This window comes from Sarcophilus harrisii, chromosome 6, assembly GCF_902635505.1.
Source record: "Sarcophilus harrisii chromosome 6, mSarHar1.11, whole genome shotgun sequence".
NCBI lineage: Eukaryota > Metazoa > Chordata > Mammalia > Dasyuromorphia > Dasyuridae > Sarcophilus > Sarcophilus harrisii.
Genome location: NC_045431.1, coordinates 139,947,472 through 139,965,906, shown reverse-complemented (window position 1 = coordinate 139,965,906; position 18,435 = coordinate 139,947,472). Strand labels below are relative to the sequence as shown.

At 32.0% G+C, this 18,435-nt stretch overlaps 1 protein-coding gene across 3 annotated transcripts in view; it reads right to left on the bottom strand.

Moving 5' to 3' along the window:
* BMPR1B (bone morphogenetic protein receptor type 1B) overlaps positions 1 to 18,435 on the bottom strand; it is a 281,872-nt gene that overhangs the window by 49,864 nt on the left and 213,573 nt on the right. For 2 of the 3 annotated variants that reach the window (XM_031942996.1, XM_031942995.1), the window contains one exon: positions 4,852 to 5,011. In XM_031942996.1, the coding sequence (XP_031798856.1) occupies positions 4,852 to 5,011 (160 nt within the window). Of the gene's footprint in view, positions 1 to 3,753; positions 3,799 to 4,851; positions 5,012 to 18,435 lie in introns of those variants that run through there. The other variant, XM_031942997.1, reaches the window with a different exon arrangement.

Sequence of the window (18,435 nt, the reverse complement as noted above, 5' to 3'; positions counted from 1 at the left end):
TCAATGCAATGGTATAGGGAAGTCCTAGGTGATGAACCACTCTACCAAAGTAGGAAGCACCTTCTTATAGAGTTCTTAAAGAGTTGCTTTGTGCATAGAAAGGTAAAATGATTTGCTCAGAGTCTCAAAGAATCAAATTTTAAAATAAAGTTAAAAGTCAAGAAATAGGCTGGGAAATTGAGCAAACATCACAAAGAAAACCTGACCATAAAAAGCTTCTGTAGTAGAGAGAGGATAAAGACACAAACTAAGAAAAGACAAAGATGTCAAAATAGCTACAAGCAACAACTCAAAAAAATAGCAAATTGAACATAAGCCCAACAGGAATTCCTAAAAGAGCAAAAATATTACTTTAAAAATCAAGTATGTATGTTAGAGCAAAAGTCAAAGGGGAAAAGCAATGCAAAAAATTTGAAATAAGCACAAAAATGCTGAAGAAAATACACATTTAAAAACAGAACTGGCAAAATAGAAAAAGAGATACAAAATTTCACCGATGAAATAAAGCCTTAAAGATAGAAATGGTCAAATGGAAAAGGAAGTACAATGAATAAAATTCTTTAAAAATTATAATTGGGCAAGTGGAAGTAACTCTAAGAGACATCAAGAAATAATAAAAAAGTAAAAAGGATGGAAAAAAGAAGCAAATGTGAAATATGTCATAGAAAAACAACCAACTTGAAAACTCAGTTAAGGAGAAATAATTCAGGGACCACTTGAAAGCCATGATTAAAAAGAAAAAGAGCCTAGATATCAACTTGTAAAAATCATAAAGGAGAACTCATCTGGTATTTTAGAACCAGAAGGTAAAATAGAAACCAAAAGAACCCACAGAACATCTCCCCCCAAAATTCCAAAATGAAAATTCCCTGAAATATCAGAACTCCCATGTCAAGAAGATAAATATTCTAAGCAGTCAGAAAGAAGCAATTCAAATATAATGGAGTTACAGTCAGGATGACACAAGATTTAGGAGCTTTGATGTTAAACAGTCAGAGAGTTTGGAACATGATAATCCAGAATACAAAGTAGCTAGGATTACAACCAAGAATACCAACACAGCAAAACTGAATATAAACCTTCAGAGGAAAAAAAAATAACAAAATAAAGGACATTCAAGCTTTCTGATAAAAAGACCAGAGATGAACAGAGAATTTGACTTTCCAAATACAACTCTCAAGAGAAGCATTAAAAAGGCAAACATGAAAGAGAAATCATAAGGGACACAGTAAGATTAATTATTTATATTTCTATATGACAAGATGATAAATATAACTATTAAGAACTTTTTTCATTGTAAGAGAAGATGGAAAGACCTCACATAGAGGGGATAGTGCTAACTGATTGTTGGGATGATCTTGAAAAATACATGGGTTGAGAAAGAAGAGTACATTGGGAGAAAAAAGAAGAGAGGTACAGTTGAAAATTCAAAGAGACATATAAGCAAGAACTATTATAATGGAGGGGGGGAAATGCAAATAACATTAAACTTCACTCCCATCTGAACTAGGTTCCAAGAGAAAAAATACACACATAGAGACATTTACTAAAGATAGAATCTATATTACCTAAAATGGAAGTAGGAGGAGAAAGGGATATAGGAAAGGTAAAAGGGAGAGCAGATTAAGAGAAGCAGTAGCAAAAACACAAAACAGATTTTGGGGGAGGGAAAGGGCAAAACAAGATAGAGAAGGATAAAACAGAAGAAAATGGAATGAAAGAAAATGTATAGCAAATAATTGTAACTGTGAAATTGAAGAGGAGAATTTGCCCCCACCAAAAAAAAAAAAAAAAAAAAAAACAGGAGAAAGGAGAATGCATTGGAAATTAGAATCAAACAATACATTGTTTAGAAGAAACACACTGGAAAAAGAAAGAGTTACATTAAAGGACAAGAGCAGAATTTATAATAATTTTGCTGAAGTAAAAAAGGCAGGGTAGCTATCATAATTTCAGACAAAGCAAAAGCAAAAAGAGACCTAACTAAATGAGATAAATGGGGAACCTCCATCTTGTTAACAATGAAATAATATCAATACAAAAATATATGCAGCAAATGGCATAACATCCAAATTCTTAGAGGAAAAGTTAAATGAACTTTAAGAAAAAGAGAGTAAAATTATTATAGTTGGGAACCTCAACTTTCCCCTCTCAATGCTAGGTAAATCTTATATTCAGTTTTGCTGTGTTGGTATTCTTGGTTGTAATCATAGCTACTTTGTCTTCTAGATTATCATATTCCCAAATCTAACCATAAAATAAATGAAAAAGAAGGTAAGTAGATCAATAGAGTTTTTGAATAGTAAATTATGTTACACTCCTGAAAAATGAATGAGGAAGAAAAGGACCACACCTTTTTCTCAGCTGTACATAGTATCTTCACAAAACTGACTATATATTTGAACACAAAAAGTTCACAGTTACCAAAAAGATGCAATATTAAGTGCACCCTTTTCAAATAATAATGCCTAAAAATAAATTTTTAAAAACTGGAAACCAAATACGCTAATCTTAATGAATAAATGGGACAAAAAACAAATAGAAGTCAAACAACTTCATTTTAGGAGAATATTTCTCTCTCTAAACTTATATATCAGTAAGAAAGATAAAGAACAGAGCAATGAATTGGGCACACAATTTCAAAAAATAGAAAAAGAACAACTTGAAAATTCCCATTTAAATAACAAGATCCTGAAAAACCGAAGAAGAGATTAAAACATTAGAAAGGGGTAAAAATAATTAATCAATAAATAAAACTACTGACTTTGTGAAAAAGAAAACAAAAGATAATCCCATGTTCATTTTAAGAGATATCAATGAGATAATACAACAAAATTTGAGGGATTCAGCCAAAGTAGCAATTTTGAGAATAATCCCATGTTTAATTTAATTTTAAAAAACAAAGCAAAAAATCAAATTAGCAGAAGGAAAAGTAAAAAGGATAAATGCAACACCAATGAAGCGAAATTGAAGCAATTCCTCAAGTCTAGGCTAATAAAACTGACAACTTAACTAAAGGGGATGAATATTTGCAAAAATATAAATTGCCTAGTTAAACAAAAGAGAAAACTGAAATAAACTTACTTTGGAAAATGAATTTGAACAACTCATATATGAGGGACTGGATGGATTTACAAATGAATTCTACTAAACATTTAAGGAACAGTCAATCCCAAAACTCTATAAAGTACTGGAAAAATAGCTTTAAAAAAGTCTTAACTAATTTCTTTTGTGACACAAATATAGTTTTGATACTTAAAAACCAGAAAGAATAAAAAAAGAAAAGGAATATTGTTCCATAATGGATATTGATGCAAAAATTTTACATAAAATACTACAGCAATAAATCCTAATAAATGTAACACAGGGCACTTTGGATGAGAATCCTTGGGGAAGACAGATAGTGTATGGTATAGTTTTGACTATTGTGCTAATTATTTCTCAAGCTATAATGAAGTTCTAAACTTATTAACAATGAAGAAAATAATTTAAATGAACAAAAATATGATCATTAAAAAACACAAATTCCAAATTTATAACAGTAACTATTCACATTTTAAGAAGGAAGGAGAATGAGAAGAAAGCCTGCCCTGTTGTTCTCCCATTGGCTCAGTTTGGAAAAGCCTGTGGTCCACGAAGGTACTCCCTCACTGTGCTTTTGACCATCAGTTACTTCTAAGTGAACTGAGAAGATGATCTTGAAACAGCCACTACCTCTTCCCAATGAAAAGAAGTGAATACAAGAAGATTCACCTTTGCTACTGTGTAATCTTGGGTGAGTCACTTCCTTTTAGTGTCCTAAAAAAAGCATTAGATAAAGTTATTTCAAAGTTACCTCTGCCTTTAAAATATTATGATTCCCTCTTATTTTTTCCTCCTTCACAGACAGATAGACTGTCAAAGGAGTCCATGAAAAATCTAAGAACCTCCACTCTAAACGTATTTGTCAGTATTCAATGTGTTGAAAACAAATAAATAAAATATATTAAACTTTTACTAAATAGACACTTATGAGGAGGAGGGGAAAATGGTTCCTGTTGAGGAAGGATCTAAATGTTTGATCTTATACTGAAAAGAATGTTGTTTCTGAATAGTAAAAGTAGGTAAAGTGTGAGTAGAAGCATGTCAGAATACAGTGCCAGGCAGTAAAACCTCAATGCCTTTTCTATTGCAGTTGAAGAATTGAACACTGTTGGAAAATGTAGTAGTGAGAGCTAATGAATTTTAGTAATGCTGGATTGAAATAGGCCAGATGAAAACTGTGGACAGTATAAACCTAAAATTTAACCAACATATTTTTTCATTTTTTGGCTGTCACATGATTGTGATTAATTCACCACCAGAGCCCAAGAATAAATTCAGCATGGTGGTAAATGATCTTAGGCTTTCACAGGGACAAAAGTCTAATTTCTCATATTCAATGAATTTGATTTTTTAAGTTCTGATTTCCACATTTTTTGACTGAATTCTACAGAGAAATAAATTAGCACTGCTAGAGTAAACTTTTAAATCCTATGGGAGGTTTTTAAATTTACACCACATATAAAAATCACAGAAACATAAAAATTTTCCTCTCCTCTTTTTATTTCTAGCAGAAAAACAGAATCACATATTTAGAGCTAGAGAAATTTTCAAAAGTCTAATCCAAATGTTTCATTTTACAGATGAGGAAACTGAGGTCCAGGGAGATTAACTGAAATGCCCAAAGTATACAGCTAGTATCAGGAGCAGGATTTAAACCCTTTGTTCTCTGACTCCAAAGTTAATGCTCTGTCTACTGTATATTAGTGCTTCTAAATTACTCCTTTACTACAGTTAAACATGTATATTTGAACTACTAGAACGACCAACCTGCAAATATTGTTGACAGAGTCTTCAGGACAGTGATGGTGGCATTTGCATTGCAAGACCTTTGGCCGAGAGGTGGAGGCTGTGATCACACCGTCTTCCTTCTTGCTGTCCACATTCAACTTTCCCGAACTTCTCAAAAGCATATTGTCAAGGAAATTAGCTATAAAGGAAGAGCAATATATGTATATATGTATATAAATATATATATATATATATATATTTTTAGTTATGGAAAATTTCCAATGGTATCTAGCAAAAAATAAAAAGAAGAAGCTTAAGGTATATGATTTTTTAAAAGGAATTTGTGTTCAGTATTCATTCATATAACTCAAATTACCAGACTTTATAATAATAAGAAACTATTACAGAGAATGAGTTTCTCCACATGGGATAAAAGTTTATAAAGTATACAAAAATTTACACAATAATTACAATTTAATCTTCTATATTTTAATTATTACATAGAAAATATAAAATAAGAAATAATGACAAAATAAATTACTGCCATATATTTTATTAGGAGGCAAAAACCCCAAGTGTTTACTAGTAATTAGGTAGAAGAGTCAATAAAGTGATCAGGAAAACAAGAGTTCCAATTCTGCCTCAGACACTTATTAATTGTATGAATGTGGGCAAGATTTATAATTTTACTGGTCCTCAGTTTCCTTACTATTAAGTGGGGAATCATAATAGTCCCTCTATGGCCCATGGCGTTTATGAGGATCAAATAAGATGCCTCATGTAAATCACTTTGGAATCCTTTTATCACTAAATACATCCTTGGTCCTAACATCATCCTCATGAACAGATATGTATTATTCTGGCAGCTGTTGCAAACAGGAGCATAAACCTCTTGTAATAGCTGATAGTAAGTAACAATTCTTCTATTTGGGGTGGATTAGACATTCTTCCTTAAGACAGGAAAAGTGAAGTTACAATAACAATATGATAACACGTAACTAAGATTCAAGTTAAAACAGATTAGCAATAATAACTACATAACAAATAGCAGAAACTTGTAAAATTTTCAAGTAATCTGGTTAATCCATGTAGTTTGGTATTTTTTTTTCCTGGTAGTCCCAGATCTAGACTCAAATTTTGGGTCTTGTATCATGGACAGCTCACTTCATCCCTGATGTTGTATCCTCATCTGTAAAATGAAAAGTTTAGATTTGATGGTCTCCACCAACTTCAGCCCCATAAAACTATATGGCTGAAAATACTTTATATTCAAGGTTCCATGGATGTGGTATCTAAGAGTAGTCATAATTTGCGCATAAAAAAGCAAAATTTCAAATTAATTGCATTACAACTGTATTTTATAAAGCCATAGATGCTTCCTGCCACTTGTCCCATCAAACAATGCTAAGTGTAGCTAATAAGAATTATAAATGCTGCTCAAATTCTTTCACGTGTGAAAAGTTTTACACTTATAATATGGAAATTAATGAAGGAAAAATCAGTAAAACATAACAATCATTTTCACAAAAACATATATATGCAAGTCACACTGAGGATTTCATTTCTCAAATTCTAACAAAATATTGAGGGGCCAATTATCTATAACCCTCAATTTTACTCCACCATTCCTTAAACAAGAACTTTATCTCTTAAAGTGACCATTTAACTCATGTTATTCATCAACCATAATGAAAGAAATAAGACATACATTCTGTCTCTGAAGATTTTCCTTTAATAGTTTCAACCACTTCCCTATCATCTTCCAATTACAGCTTTCTCCCCAACAAACTGCTTTCAAAATACATAAAATTACCATTTCTTTAGATAATAATAGATTTAGAAGTAAAAGGGACCCCAGAGATGATGATAATGTAACCTGAGGCCCAGAGAAGTTAAATAACTTGATCAAACTCATAAAAGCTGTACCTGAGGCAAGATGTGCATGTTAAGTCCATGGACTTCAGAGATTTTCAGGGCCCTTCCCACTGTGCCATGCCATCTTTCTATTTTTCTCTTTTCATTTGTTTGTTAATATTGTATATATTACTGTTTCACTGAAAATGAACACTATTTTACCTATGTTGTCAATTAACTCAGGTTTTAAGGGTTAACTAGATGCCATCTATAACCAATTTACATTATTTTAGATGAAAAAAATTAACTCTATTTCATTTGCAAATGAGTATTTATAGCCCAATTCATTTGTATTTTCCCATCTCCTTGCACACATTAACCCCTTTATATCACATTCAATTAAATTTAACAAACACTTAGCAAGTAGTTAGTATGTTCAAAGCAACATTCTAGACAGTTTGTTATGAGGTGAGATTTGAACCCAAGTTCTTTAACTCCAAAAGTAATGATCTACTATCTATAATAGTAGCCCCACTATTTCCCTAATAATGAAATTCTCAAAATTCAGTTGTTTCAGGGAGTAGCTAGGTATTTATTAAACATTAAAATCACAATCCTGTTCTGGATTTTCCCCTTTTAGGCTAAAATAAACAATAGTGTACTATATACCGCTCAGAGACAGTACCCTACCTTCTATCCATTGAAGCTTAGTGATTTTTATAACTCACAAGCCATTCTTCAGAATTATTGTCAGAATTAAAAAAAAAGATTAAATCCATTTTCTCCCAAGAAAGCTATTTCCTAAATACAAGAAAAACATAGGCAATGCCATAGAAATAATCTTTATACTTGAAAGTTCAATAAAATATAATTAGTGGAAAAAAGCAGAAAGACAGAAGTACTGATGGCATGGGTATGAGTCTCCTTAATAAAGGTTGCCCTCTTATGGGAAATGTTAGAATTCTTACTAAAATATAAAACTAACAATTAAGCAGACATGGTACTCTAGAAATGACTACATTAATAAACTTATGGTATTACAAAGGTTGAGTATGTAGATGTATGCATCCCTTTTTCTGGATGCTATGCTTCTATTAATGCATCTTAAGACAACATTACTAATCTTTATGGATGTCTTCAATTGATCAATCAACAAGCATTTGTTAAATGCTTCTTACATGCTGGGCAAAGAACTAGGAAGATACAAAAGCAAGAGTGAAGCACTTTCAATCCAAGGGAGCTTATCAACTACAGGAAACAACATTTAATTGTATAGAATATGTAGGAGTATACAAAACTAACACATGGTAATTTGGTGTATTTTGTGATGATGAGGCACTCAGAGCTTGAGATGGAGATTAGGAAAGGTTTTATGTCTAAAATGTCATTTGAGTTAAATTTTAAAGGAAGTTTAAGTTTCTAAGAGATGGAGGAGAAGGAAGTATATTCTAGGTATGGGGAGAAAGAAAAGGTTGTGAGATAAAAGTAGCTAGTTATTTACAGAGTGGTTTACAAAGCACTTTATAAACTTTATCTCATTTTGTCCTCAAAAGAAGGCCAGGTATTTTTTTTACAAATGAGGAAATTGTGGCTAAGTGAGGTTAAGTGACTTGCCAGGGTCACTCAGATAATAGGCGTCTAAATTGGGAGGTGAACTTTGCTCTTCCTGACTCTAAGTCCAGCACTCTCTCCACTAAACTGCTGAAGGAATCTGGAGTGCCATATGTAAGGAACACCAAGAAAGTACTTTGGCTGGCCTATATATCTGTTACGCTAAAGTGCATTTGGGATGGAAACATAAGTTGATGCCAAGTTTTATTTTTTTTTCCATCATTCATTATTTTTATTATTATTATTCTATGGAAATGGTTCCTTTATTCCTTTTTTTTAATTTAATAGCCTTTTATTTACAGGTTATATATATATGGGTAACTTTACAGCATTAACAATTGCCAAACCTCTTGTTCCAATTTTTCCCCTCTTACCCCTCACCCCTTCCCCCAGATGGCAGGATGACCAGTAGATGTTAAATATATTAAAATATAAATTAGATACACAAAAAGTATACATGACCAAACTGTTATTTTGCTGTACAAAAAGAATCAGACTCTGAAATACTGTACAATTAGCTTGTGAAGGAAGTAAAAAATGCAGGTGGGCATAAATATAGGGATTGGGAATTCAATATAGGGTTTTTAGTCATCACCCAGAGTTCTTTCTCTGGGCGTAGCTGGTTCAGTTCATTACTGCTCCATTGGAAATGATTTGGTTGATCTCATTGCTGAGGATGGCCAGGTCCATCAGAACTGGTCATCATATAGTATTGTTGTTGAAGTATATAATGATCTCCTGTTCCTGCTCATTTCACTCAGCATCAGTTCGTGTAAGTCTCTCGAGGCCTTTCTGAAATCATCCTGTTGGTCATTTCTTACAGAACAATAATATTCCATACTATTCATATACCACAATTTATTCAGCCATTCTCCAACTGATGGGCATCCACTCAGTTTCCAGTTTCTAGCCACTACAAAAAGGGCTGCCACAAACATTCGTGTACATACAGGTCCCTTTCCCTTCTTTATGATCTCTTTGGGATATAAGCCCAGTAGTAACACTGCTGGATCAAAGGGTATGCACAGTTTGATAACTTTTTGAGCATAGTTCCAAACTACTCTCCAGAATGGTTGGATTCTTTCACAACTCCACCAACAATGTGATGCCAAGTTTTAAAAAGTTTGAACAGAATTTATATTTGATACCATAGATAATAGGCAGCTCCTGAATTTTATTGAGTAGCGAGAAGACCTTCACATTAGGAAAATTGTCTTAGCAGATACATAGAGGATTGGAGTAGAGACAGACTTTAGTCAGGGAGACCAAATAGAAAGCTGATGCAATAGTTCAGGCAAGACATAATAAGATCCTTTGAGGAGAATGGACAGAGAATATATAGGGTGGGGGACAGAAAATGGAGATTGATTGGATTGTGAGGCAAATGACACTGAGTAGCTGAGGATGACATGTAGTAGTTGATCTAGAACATTGAATGTCTGGTGATGTTTTTGCCAGAAAGAAAAATCTAAAAGAGCAGTCACTCATGGAAGGAGAATACCATAACAAATTTTGTCTTCAACATTTGTTAAGTTTGAGATGCCTACAAGTCAACCAGTTGGATATTTCCAATAGATGGTTATTTGATGCATTGTGAATAAAGCTGACAAAAACAGAGAAAGAAATTCACATTATCAATACCTACATAATAATCAAATTCATTGAAAAGATTAGCTCTCTTGGAGAAAATTCACAGATTAAAGTAAGTGCTAGTTAAGAGGCATAATATGGCTGATGACCATGTAAAAAAGACTGAAGGATCAAGAAGGCCGAGCAAGAGAGAAGAACCTAAGAAAGAGGAAGTGGTCAAGAGTATCAAATGCTATTAGAAAGATTAAGAAGGAAGATGATTTGACAAATAAGCCATCACTGGCAACTTTGGAAAGAATAATTTCCTCAAAAATAAATCCTGCAAAATTCAATCTAATAACCAGAGACAATTTTTTAAAAAAGAGGCATTTAAGTTATCTCTTCAGAAGAAAGCAAAGATGAGAATAATTTGATTTGCAAATTCTTCAAGTGGGAGAAATAAAAGAAAGCTAAATAAGTATATTTAACAAGATAAAATTAAGTAATGAATGAAATTACATCATTTAGTGCTTCTAAGCAAGGCAAAGCTTTCAAAAATGAGTATTAAAAGTTTCAGGAGATTTAAGAGTCCCAAGAAAATAAGGAAGAAGAATTAAATTAATACTCATTATAGGGTGGAAAGGAGAAGGAACTAGTTTTTAGGACTGTACACTAGTCTTACCTCCCTTCTTTCCCAATTAGCCTCTTGGCCTTTCTCTTTCTGCTCCTGTCATTTTCTTTCCTCTATTCGAATTCTTTTCATCTTGTCTCTATCTCATTTCTCTCTGTTCCTTTTTCTTGTTTCCATTTTTGCTATATCTTCTTACCTTTTTACATGATTCTCTAAGTTCCATAAGTATCTTCTAAATGTGACAAGGTGTAAGTTGTTTCTAAAAGAGACACTTTGATAGAATCTAACACAGCTGGAGACATATAAGAGGCTTAATACTTGTTGACTGACAGTTCCTTTTTTTTTAATGTGTAAAATAGTGCAGAGAAGAAGCCGTTCAAGAATAACTGTGCTTTAATATATTGTAGAAAGTATCACAAGTAAAATAAAAGTTCTTGTATTTCATAAGAATTTAGTGAATTATAAATTTGCCTATAATTTATGTCAAGCAACTATAATTGGGAATTAGAATAAAATTCCCAAAAGTCATAAATTCTATAAGTCTCATTAATGAACCTTTGCTGTTTTGCTCTAAGAGGGAGACATGTTATAGGTAACAAACCCAGCATAAACCCAGCATACATACACACACATGCTTTACTTAAAAATTTTTCACTGAACTGGACAATAGAGCTCTTTTGTTGTCTTTTGCCTTTTGTAGAACTTACACAAAATTATTTCCTATTATTAATACAATTTCTGTTAAAGAGAAAGTGTATTTTCCTTAAATAAAAATAATTAATGGTTAAGCTCAGTATGCCAGACCCTTTTTTAGGGAATGGATATATGAAACTATGATTTTATCTCTAGGGAAGTCTCAGTATAGAAACTCCTTACATTGATACACCAGCAGCTCTTATGCAATTTAAAATTCTTGAAAGTTGCTTGAAAAACTGAGAAGTTATAGGACTTTGACATAATCACACAGTTAAGTAAGGGTCAAAGGTCAGTTTTGAAGCGTGACCATCTGGAATCCCTGGTTAACTCTTTATGTACTTGTATCCCTTATACCAAACCATATCTCATTCCAAACTATATTATTTATGAAAATATTCCTAAGAATAGCAATATAGCTGGAACATTAAACTCAACTGATCTGCACCTTAATTGACATTGCATGAAAGTCAAGGTAAATTCACACACACACATATTTTCTGGAAGGTTTTAGGATTTTTTCTTTTCTAAGATTCTAATCCTTTTCAAATGCTTCCTCCTACCAAGAGCTTTTCTTAAGAGCAGAAGAAAATTTTATTATACATTAATTCACCTATACAGTACTGACTGTATAACTTGCTTAACTTTATTCCTCACAGAGTCATTCATATTTTAATATAGGATTATACTTTGCCCATATGATGAATTGCTGATAACTGAATTGTAAGTCAGAAATCCAGGTGGAAGATTGGTCTCCTTCACATTAACTAAGACATTGATGTTTACCAACAATTAATCTTTTTTTTTTTTTAATAATAACTTTTTATTTTCAAAACATAATATTTCAGCATTCACCTTACCATGATTTTAAATCACTTGTGCTCATATCTTCTACTTTCTGGGTGACTAGGAAAGCTAGTGAAGTTTTTTTTTTTTAATTCAATCAAGCAACCAATAAGCATAAATTTATAAAGAGTCTAGTATGTCAAGCACTGTGCTTAACTTTGGGAATACAAAGATAGAAGAGAGTTCCTGCCCTCAAGGACTTTATATTCTATTAGATAACATGGATGAGTAACTACAAAATATATACAATGAAAATACAAAGTAATAAGAGAGAGGGAGACACTTAGCATCTGAGGGCATTAGGGAATACCTCATATATGTGGTACCTGAAGTACACTTTGAAGAAAACTAGGGTTTCCTAGAGTCAGAGGGAAAGAAAATGCACATTTAGGAAGGTGGAACAGCTCATAGAAATGCAGAGAAATGTAATCTAGATTCAACTTCTACCTCTGTCACTTACTGCCTAAATGACCTTGGTCAAGGACTTATATGTGTTTTAGAAAAAAAATTTCACCCCTCAGGTCAAATCAGTTTCCACAAGTATAAATGAGGGGATTGGATCTGATGATCTCGGTAGTGTATTTCACTTCTAACTCTAAAACCAAGAGCCATGGATAGACATGGCTTCTAAAGAAACCAACTCTGCTATTAGAAAAAAACTTTCTAACAATATGAGCTGTCCAAAAGTGTAATGGGCTGTTCAAAAGAAGCTATTCAAGAGATCTCTGGAGGTCTCCAAGCTACAGAAAATGATCTCTTGAAGGGCAGGTAGACATAATGAAAAACATATTTAGATTATAATGAGGGCAAAACTCATGGTGGGAAATTTAATAGGGAAGAAATTTAGCCTTTCACCAAAAAAACAAAAACAAAACAAAACCCCAAACCCATAACAAGCATAAAATGGAGTCATGATTAAACAGTTCATATGAAAAAAACTTATGTTTCAATGGGCTCCAAGTTCTATTAGTTAATCTTATAATGTTATCCCACGTGTATAATCTTAGCTGCAGCAAGAGAATTTTAGCATTCAAAAAGACCACAGTGAGAGTCTTGATCTCATATGCCCTGGAAAATCTCAGCTCAGGAATATTTTGTGGATTCTGCATCCAATATTTTAGGAAACTGATAAACTTGAAAATATCCAGAGGAGGGCAGCAAAACTAATGAATAGTCTTGATTCTATATATGGAAAGCATAGGTATTTTGCCTGGAGAAGAAAAAACTTAGGGGGAGACATCATAACTGATTTTAAATTACTAAAATATATATATGTTAATAAGAATCAAGCTTGCTTTGGTTGATATCCAAGGATAAAATTAGGAGTAAACAGTAAAAGGAGGTATCTTTAGAACTCAGTGTAAAGAGCAACAATAAGAGTTAGTCCAAAGTAAATGGCTTCCTTGGTGGTTTGGATTATTTCTCTCTATTTGACTTCTTAAGTAAAAAGTTAAATATCTTTTACAGGGAATTATTTTTTAAATATATGTTTAACTCACTGCCTTCCAATGCAACTCTAAGATTCTATGAATCTTGTATATCTCACTTACTCAATTGACAGACTACTATTTACCAGTCATTGCTGAAAGTACTTGTCATGGTTCTTGTCCCTGCAGAAGCATACAACCGAATTGGGATGAAAACATATATAAAAATACCATTAAATGAATTATATTTAAAATGGGATATATAATAAGAGCACTCAGCGCTACAAACCTAAGTCTCTAAAGAAAAATTAGTCTATGTTTGTACATTATCAATTCTTCTTTCTCCCCATTACCTCCTAACCACAACTGCTATTTATGTTTCTATGAGAAAGTAAATACAGCATTCACACAAATTATTTTTAAATTCTTTCCAATGAATCTATGATCTTATCAATACGGCACTCTCCTTACTGAAGCAAATAACAATACATTCATGCCTTTAGAGACTTGTTAACAAATGACCAACTCATCTTCTTTTCAATAATACATTTTTTCTTTTATTGTTTTTTTCTTTGCAATTCTTTTTTAAAGTATGTTGCAATCTGTCCATGACCATGATTAAATTCTGTATTATCTTCTAAATCAGGGCTTGTTAAACTTATTCTACTCACAACCCCTTCTCACCTGGAAAATTTTTACATGCCTTCGGGCATAAAGATGAATAGGGATATAAAAGAGTTATAAAAATCAAACATTTGCTGATAACAATAATTTTCTGATAACATAATTTTGTGACATTCACATTCAGTTATGAGACTCTTCATGGGGACAAGTTCCATAGATTGAGAATGGGTTCTAAATTATCTTCTTTAGGAAAAAATGAAAACTATTATGTTTCATGACTTTCAGTCACAAACATCACTGGAAAAATTCTAGTATTAAAAATATGGCCCTTGGTTTTATGGAGAAGTCACATTATTAAAGACCATTAAATCTTACTAAAGGAGCACTATAGTTTTTTCAGAAGCAATTCAGCCTTCTCTCTTCCTCCCATTTGAATCTGGGACCATTTGCAATGTTTGTCCAAAATTATTTTTACTTATTTTATATACAGACAAGTCCATGTGTGTATGTACACATACATATACTATCTATTCTATACATATTCACATATGATCAGAATCATCAGACAAAATAATCTCTAAAAAAAAATCAAGTATCATGAAATGTGTATGTGTGTATGTCCGCATGTATATGAGTATATACATTTACATATATGTAGATGAACATATAGACAACCTTATTCAGAGAAAACCTTATTTCATAATCCTCTCATCATCACTATTGAGCCAATGCATAAAATATGGAGACATTTGCTCTTCAAATGTTTATTATCACTTTGCAAAATCCAAGTTGACTTATAGTTTCTTCTGCTTGTGGATGACATTGGACTGGTTCCTAAAGTGTATTGTAGAACTTCCCGGATAAGATCCATAATAATTCAATGGAATTTGATCTAACCATTCACGAAGGAAGAATCAAGTAGATAGTGTTACTTCAGGTTTATCATAAGCAATTAAATAGCCAACCTATAGTTTAAAAATCCACGCTAATCATATGAATCTGTAAATCACTCTCATTTTTAACCTAATTTGAAACATAATGGCTACATTTTTTTTCCTTTCAACAAGTCTGGATGAAAAGTGAAAAAAATAATCCTTTAGGTATTTTCTCTATGTGATGTCAGCTTATCAATTTATCATGCCATTAAGAATAAATGTAAATATTCTTTATAAGATATATATCACACAAATTTGTTTTATTAATTTATTTACTTTTGGTGATTAGCACAGAACTATGAGTTTGGGAGACATTAATATTAACTAACTTTATAGAATAAAATTAGGAACATATTATGCTCCTAACTTTATAGAATAAAACCTGGAAAAGTATACAAGTTACTTATTGACAAGTTAAAATTAAAAAGCTTTAAAAACAAACTCAAGAACAAAAAAAGCTTTAAATGTAATAAAAATAGTGAGAAAATATAAATTATCAAATGATGCAATAAAGATTTTTCCCATGACTAAATTAATGCCATGCATGAAACAATAATCATTCTATTTGACCACAAATACTACCAACATGATGCCACTAAGATGAAAATATGTTATACTTGACAAACCTTTGAAATATCACTGGAATATCACTCTGCTAGAGAAATATTCAAGAATAGGGACCTTTTGACATGAAATGTCTAAGAATCAACTAGTTCCACTGGCAGATTGCCATGATTGAGGATCTGGCTGTTTTTTTTGTTTGTTTGTTTGTTTGTTTGTTTTCTGTTTTGCTCTACTGATTCCTGAGGTTCTGTAAAGATGTTCAGTTCACTACTGCACTCATTTTCTCACTGAGACAGTTTTCCTAAAATAATCTAGTATTTGAAACCATTTGAAAGGAATCTTAACTTGTCAAGAAGAGAACTAACAACACTTCAAATGGACAAGGAACAAAAATAATCCGGGAATATTCCAAGAACCTCCTAGTTTTCTAACCCTTTAGATAGCTCAATCACTCAATCATAAATGGATAATCAAGTCAGGGAATATATTTACCAAAAAGAATCCCCAAAGATAAACTGTCTCAAATCTAAAAGTATGAATCATAAAATTTTGAAAGGTAGGTTTTGATAAAATATTACTTTAATTGTTCATTTTAAATAGTTGTCACCCAGAGAAATAATATATTTTAGAAGCTAATAGGCCAGTGGAGTACAGATGGAGGGAACAATTCCCACAAAAAAATTTAAATAGATAAAAGTTCAATTAAATTTTTTTGAGAAAAATATAAAACCAAATATAACATAATTATGAGAAAACACCTTTAAATTACACTACTTTCCATTTAATTAAGATAGGTAAAAGTAAAATGGATTTTAAAAATTCAATAAAGATGTTTCACAATAAAAATCTATAATGATGTGCTAAAAACAACCTTGACAATCCAACGTCATTAACTCCCAATGGACCTTCTAAATATTTATTTTTAATCTTTCTCGAACAAAAATTTCAATTGCTAAAATTTTCTATCCTTAATTGTTTAAAAAGGATTAATATTTTGAAGTTTCTCTAAAGTTCTAAAACATGGCTCATTTCATGATCCTTATTGCAAGAGGCAATCTTCATGTTTATTAATTTATACAATGATGGGACAGTGATAATCACAAAATTCAAACTATCAAAATCTATAAACATTAGTCTTCATTATGCTGTACCATCCAGGACATGGTTATAAGGTTACTAGCAGGAAAATGAAACAAAATAGAAAATTCTAAAAATACATATCTAGATTTTTCCCTATTTTAACAGTTATCATGGAGGATTCTAGCAAACTGAATGTCCAGCATGAATTCCTTAGCCTGAAGTTTGACTTTTTAAACTATTCAATTCTGTATTACTGTTCTGTAAGAAATGACCAACAGGATAATTTCAGAAAGGCCTGGAGAGACTTACATGAACTGATGCTGAGTGAAATGAGCAGGACCAGGAGATCATTATATACTTCAACAACAATACTATATGATGACCAGTTCTGATGGATCAGGCCATCCTCAGCAACGAGATCAACCAAATCATTTCTAATGGAGCAGTAATGAACTGAACTAGCTATGCCCAGAAAAAGAACTCTGGGAGATGACTAAAAACCATTACATTGAATTCCCAATCCCTATATTTATGCACACCTGAATTTTTGATTTCCTTCACAAGCTAATTGTACAATATTTCAGAGTCTGATTCTTTTTCTACAGCAAAATAACGTTTTGGTCGGGTATACTTATTGTGTATCTAATTTATATTTTAATATATTTAACATCTACTGGTCATCCTGCCATCTAGGGGAGGGGGTGGAGGGGGTAAGAGGTGAAAAATTGGATCAAGAGGTTTGGCAATTGTTAATGCTGTAAAATTACCCATGTATATATCATGTAAATAAAAGGCTATTAAATAAAAAATAAATAAATAAATAAATAAACTATTCAATTCTGCCATTTTGTTTTAAGAAAAACAAAGTCTTAAACTATGTTTTGCATAAGAATTGGCTTTTTTTCTCTCTTTTTTTTGTAAAAAGAAGATAGAAAGCTACTCATACTACTTTGATTTCTATATGCTTGATATACATTTGCCAGATCTCCTCCCTTCCCCAACCCTGAACCCTCATATGAAAGAAATGTGAGGAGGAAGCAAAGAGCTGCTATGGAGTTATGTTCAAAAAACACAACACCGTAGGCTGGCTAATCCTGCACCTGTGATGTGTTATTCAGTAAAGAAATGTAGTCCAGACTGTGGTTGTCTAATACAGCTCAGCTGTTTTTCTGAGTACTCCCTTTGATTGTAAGCTGGCAAGAAATATTATTCCAGCTAAGCATTGAGTTATGTTCAAGATACATGGCATATGACAGTAGAAAGGTAAAAGAAAATGGAAACCATAGGATTAAAAAAAAGGCACTGACCAGTACAGTATTCATTACCATTTCCAGATGGTTTAAAAAATAACTGTCCTTGGTATAGTGTGAAGGTTAAATGGTTAATAACATTTCAGTGTCTAGAAACTTAATTTTCTGATTTCTTGTTTTCATTTATGAAAATGATCATTCTATCTCCAAGACCATTCATTTATTTCAAATGTAAATTTTGAATTTTCTCAACTCAAATTATTCTTTAAAAAATTTTAACTAAAAATATATATCTTAATTTAGCATGGAGCCATTAACTAGTTTAAGAAATTTAAATTCAATGAGCAATAGAACATTATTAAAATTGATTTTCCATAGTTTTTCATCTTTCTGTTGAGAAGGAACCTACCACACTGACTAAATCTGACTTAAAAAAAGTATTTAAAAGACTGCTCACTATGCCAGCATTTGCTTAGGCCATTAAGTAGCAGCAAACATGGATAGAAATTCCTATTTGTCTCTGTCCATTATATATGATC